This window comes from Lethenteron reissneri, chromosome 69 (genome assembly GCF_015708825.2).
Source record: "Lethenteron reissneri isolate LAM-NWPU_2019-01 chromosome 69, ASM1570882v1, whole genome shotgun sequence".
In the NCBI taxonomy this organism is placed as follows: domain Eukaryota; kingdom Metazoa; phylum Chordata; class Hyperoartia; order Petromyzontiformes; family Petromyzontidae; genus Lethenteron; species Lethenteron reissneri.
In genome coordinates, this window is record NC_083847.1 from 5,741,919 (window position 1) to 5,757,113 (window position 15,195).

A 15,195-nucleotide genomic window follows, 5' to 3' on the forward strand; every position below is an offset into this window, starting at 1 on the left:
GTGACACGTCAATAAAAGTCCACAGCTGTTCAAATCCTTTACATTTTTATTTGATTCAAGTTTGAACGCTGTGTGTGTCTTGGTGTCTTGGTGGGGAGCGGTGGTGTAGTGGTTAGTGCGCTGTGCTACAAACCCGGCGACCCGAGTTTGATTCCCGCTCACGGCCAACATCAATGACGATTATCTGAACCGGTCCTGGGCTTTCCCTAGGTCGACTTAGCCACAAATCAATACCTGATGCGGTGTGTAAAAACATCACCACTGGGGAGACAAAGGCGGCTGGGCGTGGTACCGGCCTTCATAGGTGCTGCTCGCTAACAGCACTTGCCCCAACAGTCTATTCTGGCTACACGGGGGATCTTTGTCTTGTGTGTGCGTGTGTATACACGTGCGTGTTTGGCCGCATAGAGGGGGCTAAATGGGCACAAGGGCTGGAGAGGAGATGGACTGATGCAGTACAGGAGAATGTGGAGCCGAGTGGACTTGCCGAATACTGGTAATAAGGGTGTCAATATCGGCCTCTATGGAGGAGGCTCGTGAAAGCCGCTACTGAGCAGTTGGAGGCAGTCGCCCACCAAAAACAGGGCAGAGGAGCGACGCTCACAACAACAAGCGGAGCGCCAGATGGCTAAAATGCAGAAAGTTAGCACAGTATGGGGTACAGCTGGTGCATCTACCAGTCATATCGGTCAGCCAACCCATAGCAACTGGGTCTGGCCCGTGACCTCCTGTCAGCGAGCCTTTGACACTTCACGTGACCTCAAAGTGCACCTAGCCTGGCATAGGTGCTGTGCTGACGTCACCATCACTTAGTGGCGATTGGCGGTTGCATTGGTATTGGGGAGTGGTGGTGTAGCGGTGAGTGCGCTGCTCCTCTGAACCTGGCCGCCTGAGTGAGCGTGCGTGTGAGTCCGTGTACGTGCGCGTGTCTGCATGCGTGCTGTACGGGGCGGGGACCCTCAGTCGTCCTTGCGAGCGTCCCCCAGCGCACGCAGCCTCTCGAGTAGCGGTGGGTGCGAGTATCGCCAAGCCGAGTAGAGCCAGTCGGCCACGGGCAGTCCCAGGTTGTCGCTGCTCAGCTTGACGAGCGCCGAGCGGAGGGCCGTCGCCCGCCCCAGTGAGGCCGCGAACGCATCGGCGGCGAACTCGAAACGTCGGCTCAGCACCGTCAGCACCACAGACAGCAGCTACGGTCAAACGCGCGCACACACACACGCACCAATACCAATAACCACCATTTTCCACTAAGTGACGGTGACGTTACCAAGAAGCCTGTGGCAGGCCAGGTGCACCTTGAGGCCACGTGAGGTCTCGAACACCCGCTGGCAGGTCACGGGACAGACCCAGATGCCACAGGTCGACTGACTGAGACGACTGGCTGATGCACCAGCTGTGCCCCCTACTGTGCTAACTTGCTGTGCTTTAGCCACCCTGCGCTCCGCTCGTTGTTGTGAGCGTGGCTCCTCCTCCCTCCGTTGTTGTTGGAGGGTGACTGCCTCCAACTGCCCAGTAGCGTCCTTCACGAGCCTCCTCCACAGAGGCCGATCTTGACACCGCTGGTGCCAGTCATCGGCAAGTCCACTCAGCTCCACGTCCTCCTGTACCACATCACTCCATCTCTTCTCTAGCCCGTGCCGTGCCCCCTCTAGCCCCCTCTATCTGCCCCAACAAAAGCTGTTTAGGCATGCGGTGGCTGGGCATGCGAGCTACATGACCCAGCCAATACAGCTGGAGGAGTACACTGATGGGACTTTGTCCAGATCTTTCAAAGATTTGTGAGCTCCTTACACAATCCAGCCTGGTTAAACCCAGGATAGATCGTAGGCAGGCCACTCTAAATGCTTCTAACCAGCGAAGATGTTCCATTAGGGGGGTCCACGTTTCGCAAGCGTAGAGAATGAGAGCATGACTCTGGCCGAGAAGGCCCGAAGCTTCGTGTGGAGCGACAGACCAGGTAGCTTCCATAATTGCACTCAACTGATTCGGAGTGAGACCTCTGCTGTCAAACCGGAGCTGGTCATAAGCACACTGTCCAGGTATGGAAAACTCTCCACAACTGCCCCATGACCAATGGGGAGTTGAGGGGGTGGAGTGCTTGGTGGCACAAAATACCCAGGCCGGTGCTTAGTTTTGGTGGGGTTTATGGTAAGGCCCCACCTCTTAGTGAAAGGTTCAGCAGCAGCACTTCCAACTCCTCCTCTGAGTTAGCAGCAATCACCAAATCATTAGCATACCTAAAATAGTTGACCATAGGGAGCCATCCTTTGACTGCGCTCAGGCATTGATGAGCCTCCAATTGGAGGGGGTTGGTGGCCAACACCACGCCCGGCCGTCTTTGTCTCCCCAGTGACGATGTTTACGACACACCGCTACACCAGCTACTCATTTGAGGCCGAGTCGATCTAAGGGAGGCCCAGAACCGGTTCAGATAATCGTCACCGGTGTTGGTGGTGGTGAGCAGGAGTCGAACTCGGGTCCCTGCCGGGTTCGAAGCGCAGCGTAGCGCTAACCACTGCGCCACCACTCAATCGTACACACACACGTTCACTCACACGCACTCACACATGCGTTAATTTATACACGCATTCACGCACACACACGTTCACGCACACGTGTTCACTTTCACACGTTCACTCACGCACGCGTTCACTCACACACGCGCACACGTGTTCACTTTCACGCGCTCACTCACGCACGCATTCACTCACACACGCACGCATTCACTCACACACGCGCACACGTGTTCACTTTCACGCGCTCACTCACGCACGCATTCACTCACACACGCACGCGTTCACTCACACACGCGCACACGTGTTCACTTTCACGCGCTCACTCACGCACGCATTCACTCACACACGCACGCATTCACTCACACACGCGCACACGTGTTCACTTTCACGCGCTCACTCACGCACGCGTTCACTCACACACGCGCACACGTGTTCACTTTCACGCGCTCACTCACGCACGCGTTCACTCACACACGCGCATGCGTGTTCACTTTCACGCGCTCACTGACGCTAACTCTGTCACTCCCTCATCAGCTGGGCCCCCACCCGCACCTCGTTGTAGGGAGAGAAGACGAACTGGAAGATGATGATGAGGCCAATCAAAGTGGGCTGCTCGTCGTGGAAGCCGAAGGCGGCGAAGAGCTCGGGGCGGCCGATCAGAGCGGCGAACAGAGAGAAGCACAGCAGGGAGTTCACCTGCACACGTGCGCACACAGACATACACACAGACACAGACACACACAGACACACACACAGACACACAGACACACACACAGACACACACACACAGACACACACACAGACACACACACACAGACACAACACACACACACAGACACAGAGACACACTGACAAAACAAAGACACACAGACACACACACACAGACAAAACAAAGACACACACACACACACAGAGACACACACACAGACACGCACACACAGACACACACACAGAGACACAGAGACACACACAGAGACACACACACAGACACACAGAGACACACACAGAGACATGCACAGACACACACAGAGACACACACACAGACACACACACACACAGACACAGAGACACACAGACAAAACAAAGACACAGACACACAGACAAAACAAAGACACACAGACACACGCACAGAGATACACACACAGACACACACACAGACACACAGACCAAACAAAGACACACAGACACACACACAGAGACACACAGAGACACGCACAGACACACACAAAGACACACACACAGAGACACAGACACACACAGACATGCACATACAGACACACACACACACAGACACACACACACAGAGACACACACACACAGACGCACAAAGACGGTGGCGACACGTTAACTACCTCGCCTCATTTGCAGGAGGTCGTGAGATCGACCTAGAGGAGGCCCAGGCACCGGTTCAGATCATCATCATTGGCGGTGTTGGCGGCCGTGGGGGGGAATCGAACTCGGGTCGCCGGGTTCGTAGCGTAGCGCTAACCGCTAGGAAATTGATTTTGCGCTTGAACCAATTTCCTTTATGATAGAAATTATGACATCACACGTTGCAGGCACCTCATGATTGGTAGACATGAAACGACGCGTAGTGATGGGTTGTGGGGTCTGACATTTGAGAAGCCCTGTCGTACAGAGTGTGTTGTATATGTTCATGAGTTTTCTAGTTTTTCATCAAGCACCGCTACCAATATAACCGCCATTCGCCACTAAGTGACGGTGACGTCACCACGTCGCCTGTGCCAGGCTAGGTGCACTTTGAGGCTGTCACGTGAAGTGTCGAAGGCTCTCTGGCTGACAGGAGGTCAGGTGCCGTGGGTCGTCTGACCGAGATGACCGGCAGATGCACCACCACCAGCTGTACCCCCTGCTGTGCCAGGCTAGGTGCAGGGGGTCACGGGATAGACCCAGCAGGTGCCATAGGTTGTCTGACTGAAATGACCGGCAGATGCACCACCACCAGCTGTACCCCCCTACTGTGCCAACTCGCTGCATTTTAGCCGCCCGGCTCTCCGCTCGTTGTTGTGAGCGTCGCTCCTCTGCCCTCCGTTGTTGGTGGAGGGCGACTGCCTCCAACTGCCCAGTAGCGTCCTTCACGAGCCTCCTCCTCCATAAAGCACCACCACATACATACAAACACACGGAGTACACGCATGTGCAAGACGTGACCAGGCGCGCCCGCGTCCACTCGCCTGGCTGATGACGAGGTTCTTGGTGGTGTGACCCAGTTTCCAGTGGCCAAGTTCATGGCCTAAGACAGCCAGCACCTCCTCATTGGAGCAGCCGAGCTGATGACATCATCATCATTAACATCGTCATCATCATCATTATCTCATCATTAACATCGCCATCGTCATTAACATCATTACTATTGTCATTACCATCATCATCGCCATCATCATCATCGTTATCATCGTCGTCATTAACATCGCCATCGTCATTAACATTGTCATTAACATTAACATCATTAACATCATGAACATCATTAACATTAATATCAACATACACACAACAACAACAACCGCCATTCGCCACTAAGTGGCGGTGACGTCACCACGATGCTTGTGCCAGGCCAAGTGCACCTTGAGGCCACGTGAAGTGTCGAACGCCCGCTGGCAGGAGGTCACGGGGCAGACCCAGGTGCCACGGGTCGACTGACCGAGATGACCGAGATGACTGGCTGATGCACCACCTGTGCCCCCTACTGTACCAACTTGCTGTGCTTTAGCCACCCGGCGCTCCGCTCGTTGTTGTGAGCGTCGCTCCTCCGCCCTCTGTTGTTGTTGGAGGGCGACTGCCTCCAACTGCCCAGTAGCGTCCTTCACGAGCCTCCTCCACTGAGGCCGATTTTGACACCGCTGGTACCAGTCATCGGCAAGTCCACTCAGCTCCACGTCCTCCTGTACCACATCACTCCATCTCTTCTCTAGCCCGTGCCGCGCCCGTCTAGCCCCCTCGATCCGGCCGAACAAAAGCTGTTTAGGCATGCGGTGGCTGGGCATGCGGGCTACATGACCCAGCCAACGCAGCCTTGCCTGCCGGAGGAGCTCACTGATGGGACTTTGCCCAGATCTTTCAAGGATTTGTGAGCTCCTCACACAATCCAGCCTGGTTAAACCCAGGATGGATCGTAGACAGGCCAGCCTAAATGTTTCCAACCGGCGAAGATGATTCACTAGGGGGGTCCACGTTTCGCAAGCGTAGAGAAGGGAGGGAATGACCGTGGCCGAGAAGACCTGAAGCTTCGTGCGGAGCGACAGACCAGGTAGCTTCCACACAGCGTTACGCAACCGATGAAAAGATATTGCCGCTCGACTGATTCGGAGTGAGACCTCTGCTGATAAACTGGAGCCGGTCATAAGCACACTGCCCAGGTATGGGAAACCTTCCACTCTCTCCACAACTGCCCCATCACCAATTGGGAGTTGTGGGGGTGGAGTGTCCGATGGTACAAAATACCCAGGCAGGTGCTTAGTTTTGGTGGGGCTGATGGTAAGGCCCCACCTCTTAGTGGCACGCTCCAGTCTCAGCAGCAGCGTCTCCAACTCCTCTTCTGAATGAGCAGCTATTACCAAATCATCGGCATACATAACGTGGTTGACCAATAGGGAGCCATCCCTTGATCGCACCCGGGCATCGATCAGCCTCCCATTATATCTGTACCAAATGGAAATTCCTCCGGTACAGCTATTGAAGGCTTCACGAACTACGTGGTCAAAATAGATGTTAAATAATGTGGGAGCCAGAGGACATCCCTGTCGCACCCCAAGGTGTACAGGGAAAGGCTCCGACTCCCGGCCACGTGGTTTTACCCGGGCCCGCTCACCATCATGAAGGTCCTCAATGATCATGAGCAGAGGGTCAGGGACTCCGAAAGCACGAAGAACAACCCAGAGCCCAGTCCTACTGATGGTATCATAGGCCTTGACCAGGTCAATAAAGCAGAGATGTAGGTCTTTTTGGAATTCCCTACACCTCTGCTGTAGCAGACGGACAGAAAATATGGCATCTGTGCAGGACCGCCCTTTCCTGAAACCGCATTGAGGCTCCGCAAGCCTCTCCTCAGCGTGCCTAGCAAGGCGATGTTGAATAATCCTTGCCAGGACCTTACCCGGCACACTGAGGAGTGAGATGCCCCTGTAGTTGTTACAGTCGGTACGGTCCCCCTTTTTAAAGAGGGGGACCACCAGGGCATCCTTCCAGTCCTGCGGAACCCGTCCAGTGGTCCAGACTGTTGTTATGATGTCATATAGGGCAGTCTGTGCACAAACGCCACCCTCCCTCAGCATTTCGCTTGGGAGATCATCTCTGCCCGGTGCCTTCCCTGGTCTCAGACTCCGGATCGCCCTCAGTACTTCCTCAACAGCTGGCACCTCAGCCAGCCACTCACAGGGGGTGACCTCTTCCAATATTTGAGGCACCGCAGCCTCAGCAGGGTTATCACCACTTTGTGCCATGATGTTTTCCTGGCTGAGAGAATTTCCCTCCCCCAGGACCTCACAGAAATGCTCAGCAAATCTGCAAACCTGTTCCTGGGGGTCGGAGATTGGATCACCGTTTTTTCCTCTAATGATGGTAATAGGTGTGGCGCTGCAGGTTACTTTTTTGATGGAGTTAACACACACACACTACAACACACACACTACAACATACACATACACACACTACAACATACACACACACACTACAACACACACACACTACAACATACACACATACACACACTACAACACACACACTACAACACACACACACTACAACACACACACACTACAACACACACACACTACAACACACACACACTACAACACACACACACTACAACACACACACACTACAACACACACACACTACAACACACACACACACACTACAACATACACACACACACACTACAACACACACACACACAAGTACATAGAGGAATAGTCACCTTGGCATCTTTCTTCTCCTTAGGCTCCTCCCCCTTCCCCTGTGGCTCCTCCCCCTTCCCCTGGGGCACCTCCCCCTGCGGCTCCTTCCCCAGTGACTCCTCCCCCTTCCCCTGTGGCTCCTCCCCCTTTGGCTCCTCCCCCTTCCCCTTTGGCTCCTCCCCCTGTAGCTCCTCCCCCTCCCCCTGGGGCTCCACCCCCTTTGCGAGCAGCGTGTCGAACAGCACGATCCTCTTGTTTTTGTAGAATCCGTAGAAGTAGGCGTTGCTGTGCGACGAGCGCTTGGAACCTGGGGCGAGGCACGGGGGGGGGGGGGTGACCAATCTATCACCACCACCGCCATCATCACAATCGCCGTCATCACAATCATCGTCATCACTGTCACAATCATCGTCGCCACAATCGTCGTTGTCACAATCATCGTCATCACAATCATAATCATCACAATCATCGTCATTACAATCATCATCATCACAATCATCATCATCATCATCACAATCATCGTCACAATCATCGTCATCACAATCATCATCACAATCATCATCACAATCATCATCATCATCATCACAATCATCATCACAATCATCGTCATCACTGTCACAATCATCGTCGTCACAATCATCGTCACCGTCACAATCATCGTCGTCACAATCATCATCGTCACAATCATCGTCATCACAATCATCATCGTCACAATCATCGTCATCACAATCATCGTCATCACAATCATCGTCATCACAATCATCGTCACAATCATCGTCGTCACAATCATCACCATCATCACAATCATCATCATCATCACAATCAACATCACAATCATCATCATCATCATCACAATCATCATCACAATCGTCATCATCACAATCGTCATCATCACAATCATCATCGTCACAATCATCGTCACAATCATCGTCATCACTGTCACAATCATCGTCGTCGCCACCATGTGACTGCTGCTGCTGCCCTCAACGTGCGGAGGGGGGGATGTGGGAAGGGAGCAGGCGGTGGGGGGGTGGGTGGCACATAGTGGGGGGCCCATGGGGGCACACGGGTGGGGGGCCCATGGGGACACACGGGTGGGGGGGGGCACGCTGGGGGGGGGGGGCACCTTCTACGACGTAGATCTTGGTGAGGGGGAAAGCGATGGACGCGGCCATGGACTCGATTTCACGGCGGAGGGGGCCGTCTGGGAGGGGTGTGAAGCGGTCGAACAGCGGAGCGATGTAGTCCGCGTAGACCGTGATCAGCAGCTGGGGGCAGACGCGGGGAGGGGGTGAGAGACACGCCGGCGTGCTGCACTAGTATACTACACTATACACTACACTACACACTACACTACTATACACTACACTATACACTACACTACTATACACTAGGCTATACACCACTACTACACACTACTTTACACTACACTATACACTACACTACTATACACTACGCTATACACTACTATACACTACACTATACACTACACTACTATACACTACACTATACACTACACACTAAAAACTAGTGCTGTACTATACACTACACTATACACTACACTACTATACACTACGCTATACACTACTATACACTACACTATACACTACACTACACACTAAAAACTAGTGCTGTACTAGTACACTACACTATACACTACACTATACACTACTATACACTACACTACTATACACTACACTACACACTACACACTAGTGCTGGACTAGTATACTACACTATACACGACACTATACACTATACACTACACTATACACTAGTGCTGTATTAGTATACTACACTATACACTACACTATACACTACACTACTATACACTACATTATACACTACACTACTATACACTACACTATACACTACACTACTATACACTACATTATTCACTACACTACTATACACTACACTATACACTACACTATACACTACACTATACACTAGTGCTGTATTAGTACACTACACTATACACTACACTATACACTACACTATACACTACACTATACACTAGTGCTGTATTAGTATACTACACTATACACTACACCATACACTACACTACACACTAGTGCTGTACTAGTATACTACACTATACACAGAGACCCACAGACTTCATCCCACCCATAAACGGCAGAGCGCTTACGAGTGTGACGAGCAGAGTGAAGGCCCAGGCATAGAGGAAGAAGAGCGGCCCGCCCCGCTGGATGATGTGCAGAAGCAGCGAGGATATGGGCAGCACGATCATCTGCATCACCACCAGCTTCTTCAGCTGATCCTTCAGGAAGAACCCCAGAGTCTGCGTGGTGTCCATGGTGTCCGTGGTGTCCGTGCGTGCGTGTGTGGAGAGAGGCACACGGAGGGACAAGGACAGAGGGGAGGGAGGAGGGGAGGGAGGGATAGGGAGGGAGGGAGGGATGGAAAATGTGTCAATGCAAGATTTTTTTCATTTAAAAAAAATTTAACCCGTAAAAACAAAGTTTTTCACTATAAATCCTTTATATGCGTGGCATCGGTTTTATTTTATTATTCATTTCTGTTTTTCTTGAGTAAGAGTTTCATTTTTATCGCATTGGTATTTTAAATTAAATATGACAATTTATTTTTCCTAAAAAGTGGAAAATTTTGGAAAAAAATTTTCACGAAAATACATTGTCACGCACAACGAGTCTGTGTGCAAAATGTCAGCTCGATTGGATCACGGGAAGTGGGTTAAAAAACGACCGAAAGATTTGCACGGTCCTAAGCGCACAAAAGCAAGCAAGTGAACTTAATATAAAGGATTTATAAAGGCCATAAAAGCCACAAATTTAAAACAAAAAAGCCGACGTGACGAACGGAGCAAAGTGCCAAATTGCCGAGCACGATTTTGCCTCTTCTGATCGAACAAAAATAAGGAGGGAGGGACAAGGAGGGAGAGACAGAGACCATAGACTCACTGCACTAGAGGAGCCGGTTGTGATGGTGGTGGTGTTGATGGTGGTGGTGGTGATGATGATGATACGGGTGGTGATGATGATACGGGTGGTGATGGTAGTGGTGATGATGGTGATGGTAGTGGTGATGATGGTGATGGTAGTGGTGATGATGATGGTAGTGGTGATGATGGTAGTGATGATGATGGTAGTGATGATGATGGTGGTGATGATGATGGTAGTGATGATGATGATGATGATGATCGTAGTGGTGATGATGATGGTGGTGGTAGTGGTGATGATGATCGTAGTGATGGTGGTGGTGATGATGATGGTGGTGTTGATGATGATGTTGATGATGGTGGTGGTGATGATGTTGATGATGGTGGTGATGATGATGGTGGTGGTAGTGGTGATGGTGGTGGTAGCGTTGATGATGATTATGTTGATGATGGTGGTGATGATGGTTGTGATGGTGGTGGTGATGGTGGTGATGATGTTGATGATGATGGTGGTGGTGATGATGATGATGGTGGTGGTAGTGGTGATTATGGTGGTGGTAGCGTTGATGATGATGATGTTGATGATGATGGTGGTGATGATGATGATGGTGGTGGAGCTAGACAACGGCATGAATAGGAAGACGGCGGATTTGACGGGAGCGATCGAGGGGTCAAGCGATCGATCGCAAGACACAGTGACAGACCCCACCCCACCTGCTTGTTGAACCCGTGGCGCTCCTCCACCACGAAGTTGCCGTACAGGGACCAGGGCAGCGAGGTGGCGGCAGAGAAGAGCGACGCCAGCAGCAGGAAGAGGCACGAGCGTGACACCTGCGGCGGCCAGCGCACAAAGACAAAGATGCCCCCCCAATATATCTAGAATTGAAGCTTTCGCGACTGCGGTAAAGTCACGTGCGTGGAAATGAAATATGAATGAAATAAAATCAGATTAAAATAAATCGCGACGTTTTCAGCGCAACGCAAGCGCTCACCATCACGTGGCCTGAAAGTGCACATAGCCTGGCACAGGGCGCCGTGGTGTCGTCACCGCTACTTAGCGGCATCACGGTGGCTAGGAGATGTTGACTACCTCGCCTGGTGAACAGGAGGTCGTGGGTTCGATCCCGACCCTGACGATGCCTGCGGCTGAATATTTGGCGTCTCTCTCTCTCTCCCTGTGGCGTGTGGATTTTTCTCTGGGTCCTGAGGTTTTTTTCCCTCCACGTTCAGAATCAACATCGCCGCGCATTCAGCTGGCTGCTGCTGTAAATTGCCACGTGATGATGATGATGAGCCCACTTCGTTGAGCTGCGATCGTTCGCGACGACCAAAGTCGCTTCTGACAGGGAGCTCAGTGGGGGCTTTGCCTGGTCAAATAAAAAATTAACCCGTAAAACTAAGTTTTTCACTCTAAATCCTTTATATGCGTGGCGGCTAGAGTCCTCTCGTCCTCTGGCTTGAGATGGCTGCCACCTATGGGTCAGATGATTGCATTGCACCATTAAGCAATTGGTAATTAAATATAATATTTTTGTCCTAAAAATTGTAAAATTTTGGAAAAAAAATTTCACGAACATTAATTGTCACGCACAACGAGTCTGTGTGGAAAATGTCAGCTCGATTGGATCACAGGAAGTGGGTTAAAAAACGACCGAAAGATTTGCACGGTCGTAAGCAAGCAAGCGAACTTAATATAAAGGATTTAAAAATGGTAGCAGTTAAAGAGTTCAGTGGCGAACAGCTGCGGTTGTTGTTGTTGATGTTTCATTACCTCATAGTCAGCCGAGTAGCCCAGCCTCCGTACGAGGTCTCCAGTGAAGCTCCACAGATAGGGGATTCCGCCCAGCAGCAGGATCAACTAACAGACACACAGACAAAGACACGTTCCCCAACCCGGATAGCCTTTCGTAGGACGCTGGGGCAAGGGCTGTCTGCGAGCAGCAGGACCCGTGAAGGTTGGCACGGCGCACGAGGGGGTGGGTCGGTGGTGTCTAGAATAGTCTAATAATGTAGAGCATAGTAGTGTATAGTGTAGCGGTGTATAGTGTAGTAGTGTATAGTGTAGTGTATAGTGTAGTAGTAGTAGTGTATAGTGCAGTGTAGTGGTGTATAGTGTAGTAGTGTATAGTGTAGTAGTGTATAATGTAGTGCAGTGGTGTATAGTGTAGTGGTGTATAGTGTAGTGTAATGGTGTATAGTGTAGTGTAGTGGTGTATAGTGTAGTGTAGTAGTGTATAGTGTAGTGTAGTAGTGTATAATGTAGTGCAGTGGAGTCTAGCGTAGTGATGTATAGTCTATTCTAGTGGAGTTGTATGTAGTCTAGCGTAGTGGAGTATAGTGTTGTGGTGTATAGTGTAGTGGAGTTGTGTGTAGTCTATTCTAGCGTAGTTGTGTGTAGTCTAGTGTAGTGGAGTATAGTCTGGTGTAGTGTGGTCTAGCGTAGGGGCGTAGAGGCTCACGGTGGACTCTATCTGCGAGTAGAGGTTGGAGACGCTGCCGAAGGCGCCCTTGTCCAGCTGGTAGCTCCGCGCCTTGAGCAGCGTCTCCTGGGTCAGCGAGGAGCCCACCAACTCCGGTGGAACCGTGAGCGTGGAGAGGTGGACACGGCGCTGGGGTACACGCATCGGGCGACATACAGGGGGAGAAGCAACAACATCAACCGCCATTCGCCACGTAGTGGCGGCGACGTCACCACGGCGCTTCAAGTCAGGCCATGTGCACTTTAAGGCCACGTGAAGTGTCGAACGCCCGCTGGCAGGAGGTCGTGGGACAGACCCAGGTGCCATGGGTTGACTGATCGAGATGACTGGCTGATGCACCACCTGTGCCCCCTACTGTGCCAACTTGCTGTGCTTTAGCCACCCGGCGCTCCGCTTGTTGTTGTGAGCGTCACTCCTCCGTCCTCCGTTGTTGCTGGAGGGCAACTGCCTCCAACTGCCCAGTAGCGTCCTTCACGAGCCTCCTCCACAGAGGCCGATCTTGACGCCGTTGGTACCAGTCATCGGCAAGTCCACTCAGCTCCACGTCCTCCTGTACCACATCACTCCATCTCTTCTCTAGCCAGTGCCGTACCCGTTTAGCCCCCTCTATCCAGCCAAACAAAAGCTGTTTAGGTATGTAGTAGTTGGGCACGCAGACTACACGACTCAGTCAACACAGCCTTGCCTGCCGGAGAAGCTCACTGATGGGACGTTGTCCAGATCTTTCAAGGATTTGTGAGCTCCTCACACAATCCAGCCTGGTTAAACCCAGGATAGATCCTAGGCAGGCAACTCTAAATGCTTCTAACCAGCGAAGATACTCCATTACGGGAGTCCACGTTTCACAAGCGTAGAGAAGAGAGAGCATGACTGGCCGAGAAGGCCCGCAGCTTCGTGCGGAGCAACAGACCACGCGGGGAGACACACATAGACACACATACTCACACACACGAGGTGATACACACACAGACACACACACATACTCACACATGCGGGGTCACACACAATCACATAGACTCACACACGCGGGGAGACACACACACAGACATACACACAGACACACACACAGACTCACACATGCGGGGTCACACACTATGGACACAGCAGTGCATAGGCCGTGTGTCTGTGTGTGTGTCTGTCAGTGTGTGTGTCTGTGTGTGTGTCAGTGTCTGTGTGTGTGTCCGTGTGTATCTGTGTGTGTGTCCGTGTGTATCTGTGTGTGTGTCTGTCTGTGTGTGTGTCCGTGTGTATCCGTGTATATCTGTGTGTGTCTGTCTGTGTGTGTGTATCTGTGTCTGTATCTGTGTGTGTATCTGTGTGTGTCTGTGTGTGTGTCCGTGTATATCTGTGTGTGTGTATCTGTGTATATCTGTGTGTATATCCGTGTGTATCTGTATGTCTCTGTGGTGCGACAGGGAGCGTCGTCCCTTCTCTCCCCCCCCCACCCCCAGCCACCTGGCGGCGGTAGAGCAGCGCCTCCCAGGCGAACACGAGCCACGAGAAGGCGACCACCGAGACGAAGATCGCCGCCTCCGCCTCCATCGCTGGTCAAGGGGCGAGTGTCCCGGGTCCCCACCGGGCAAACGCAGCCACGCCAATGGCAGGGGGGCGGGGCCTACTGTCAGCCAATCAGAACCCCGCATTCGCAAGATGGGCGGGGTTTGTATGAATCACGTGTTGATCATTGGCCAATCGGATGTGGGCATTGAATAAATTATGATAATGAGATGGGGGCGGGGCCTACTGTCAGCCAATCAGAACCCCGCATTCGCAAGATGGGCGGGGTTTGTACGAATCACGTGTTGATCACTGGCCAATCCGATGTGGGCGTTGAATAAATTATGATAATGAGATGGGGGCGGGGCCTACTGTCAGCCAATCAGAACCCCGCATTCGCGGGATGGGCGGGGTTTGTACGAATCACGTGTTGATCAGTGGCCAATCCGATGTGGGCGTTGAATAAATTATGATAATGAGATGGGGGCGTGGCGAAGGTATTGGAGGGGTGTGGTTTAAGGGAGAACGCGAGCCAATCAGAACCCCGTATCCGAGGGATGGGCGGGGTTTGTACGAATCACGTGTTGATCACTGGCCAATCCGATGTGGGCGTTGAATAAATTATGATAATGAGATGGGGGGCGGGGCGAAGGTATTAGAGGGGTGTGGTTTAAGGGAGAACGCGAGCCAATCAGAACCTCGTATTCGCGGGATGGGCGGGGTTTGTACGAATCACGTGTTGATCACTGGCCAATCCGATGTGAGCGTTGAATAAATTATGATGAGATGGGGGGCGGGGCGAAGGTATTGGAGGGGTGTGGTTTAAGGGAGATCGCAAGCCAATCAGAACCCCGTACCCGCGGGATGGG

At 52.0% G+C, this 15,195-nt stretch overlaps 1 protein-coding gene across 1 annotated transcript; it reads right to left on the reverse strand.

Moving 5' to 3' along the window:
- Positions 1 to 28: 28 nt before the first annotated feature.
- ZMPSTE24 (zinc metallopeptidase STE24) lies at positions 29 to 14,440 on the reverse strand. Its single transcript, XM_061579265.1, has 10 exons — positions 14,285 to 14,440; positions 12,809 to 12,958; positions 12,121 to 12,207; positions 11,064 to 11,180; positions 9,579 to 9,731; positions 8,556 to 8,697; positions 7,450 to 7,736; positions 4,709 to 4,804; positions 3,066 to 3,209; positions 29 to 1,187 (listed from the first exon to the last, which is right to left on the reverse strand). The coding sequence occupies exons 1-10, from the start codon at positions 14,369 to 14,371 to the stop codon at positions 960 to 962; spliced, it is 1,491 nt and encodes a 496-aa protein (XP_061435249.1). The 5' UTR covers positions 14,372 to 14,440; the 3' UTR covers positions 29 to 959.
- Between the last annotated feature and the right edge of the window lie 755 nt (positions 14,441 to 15,195).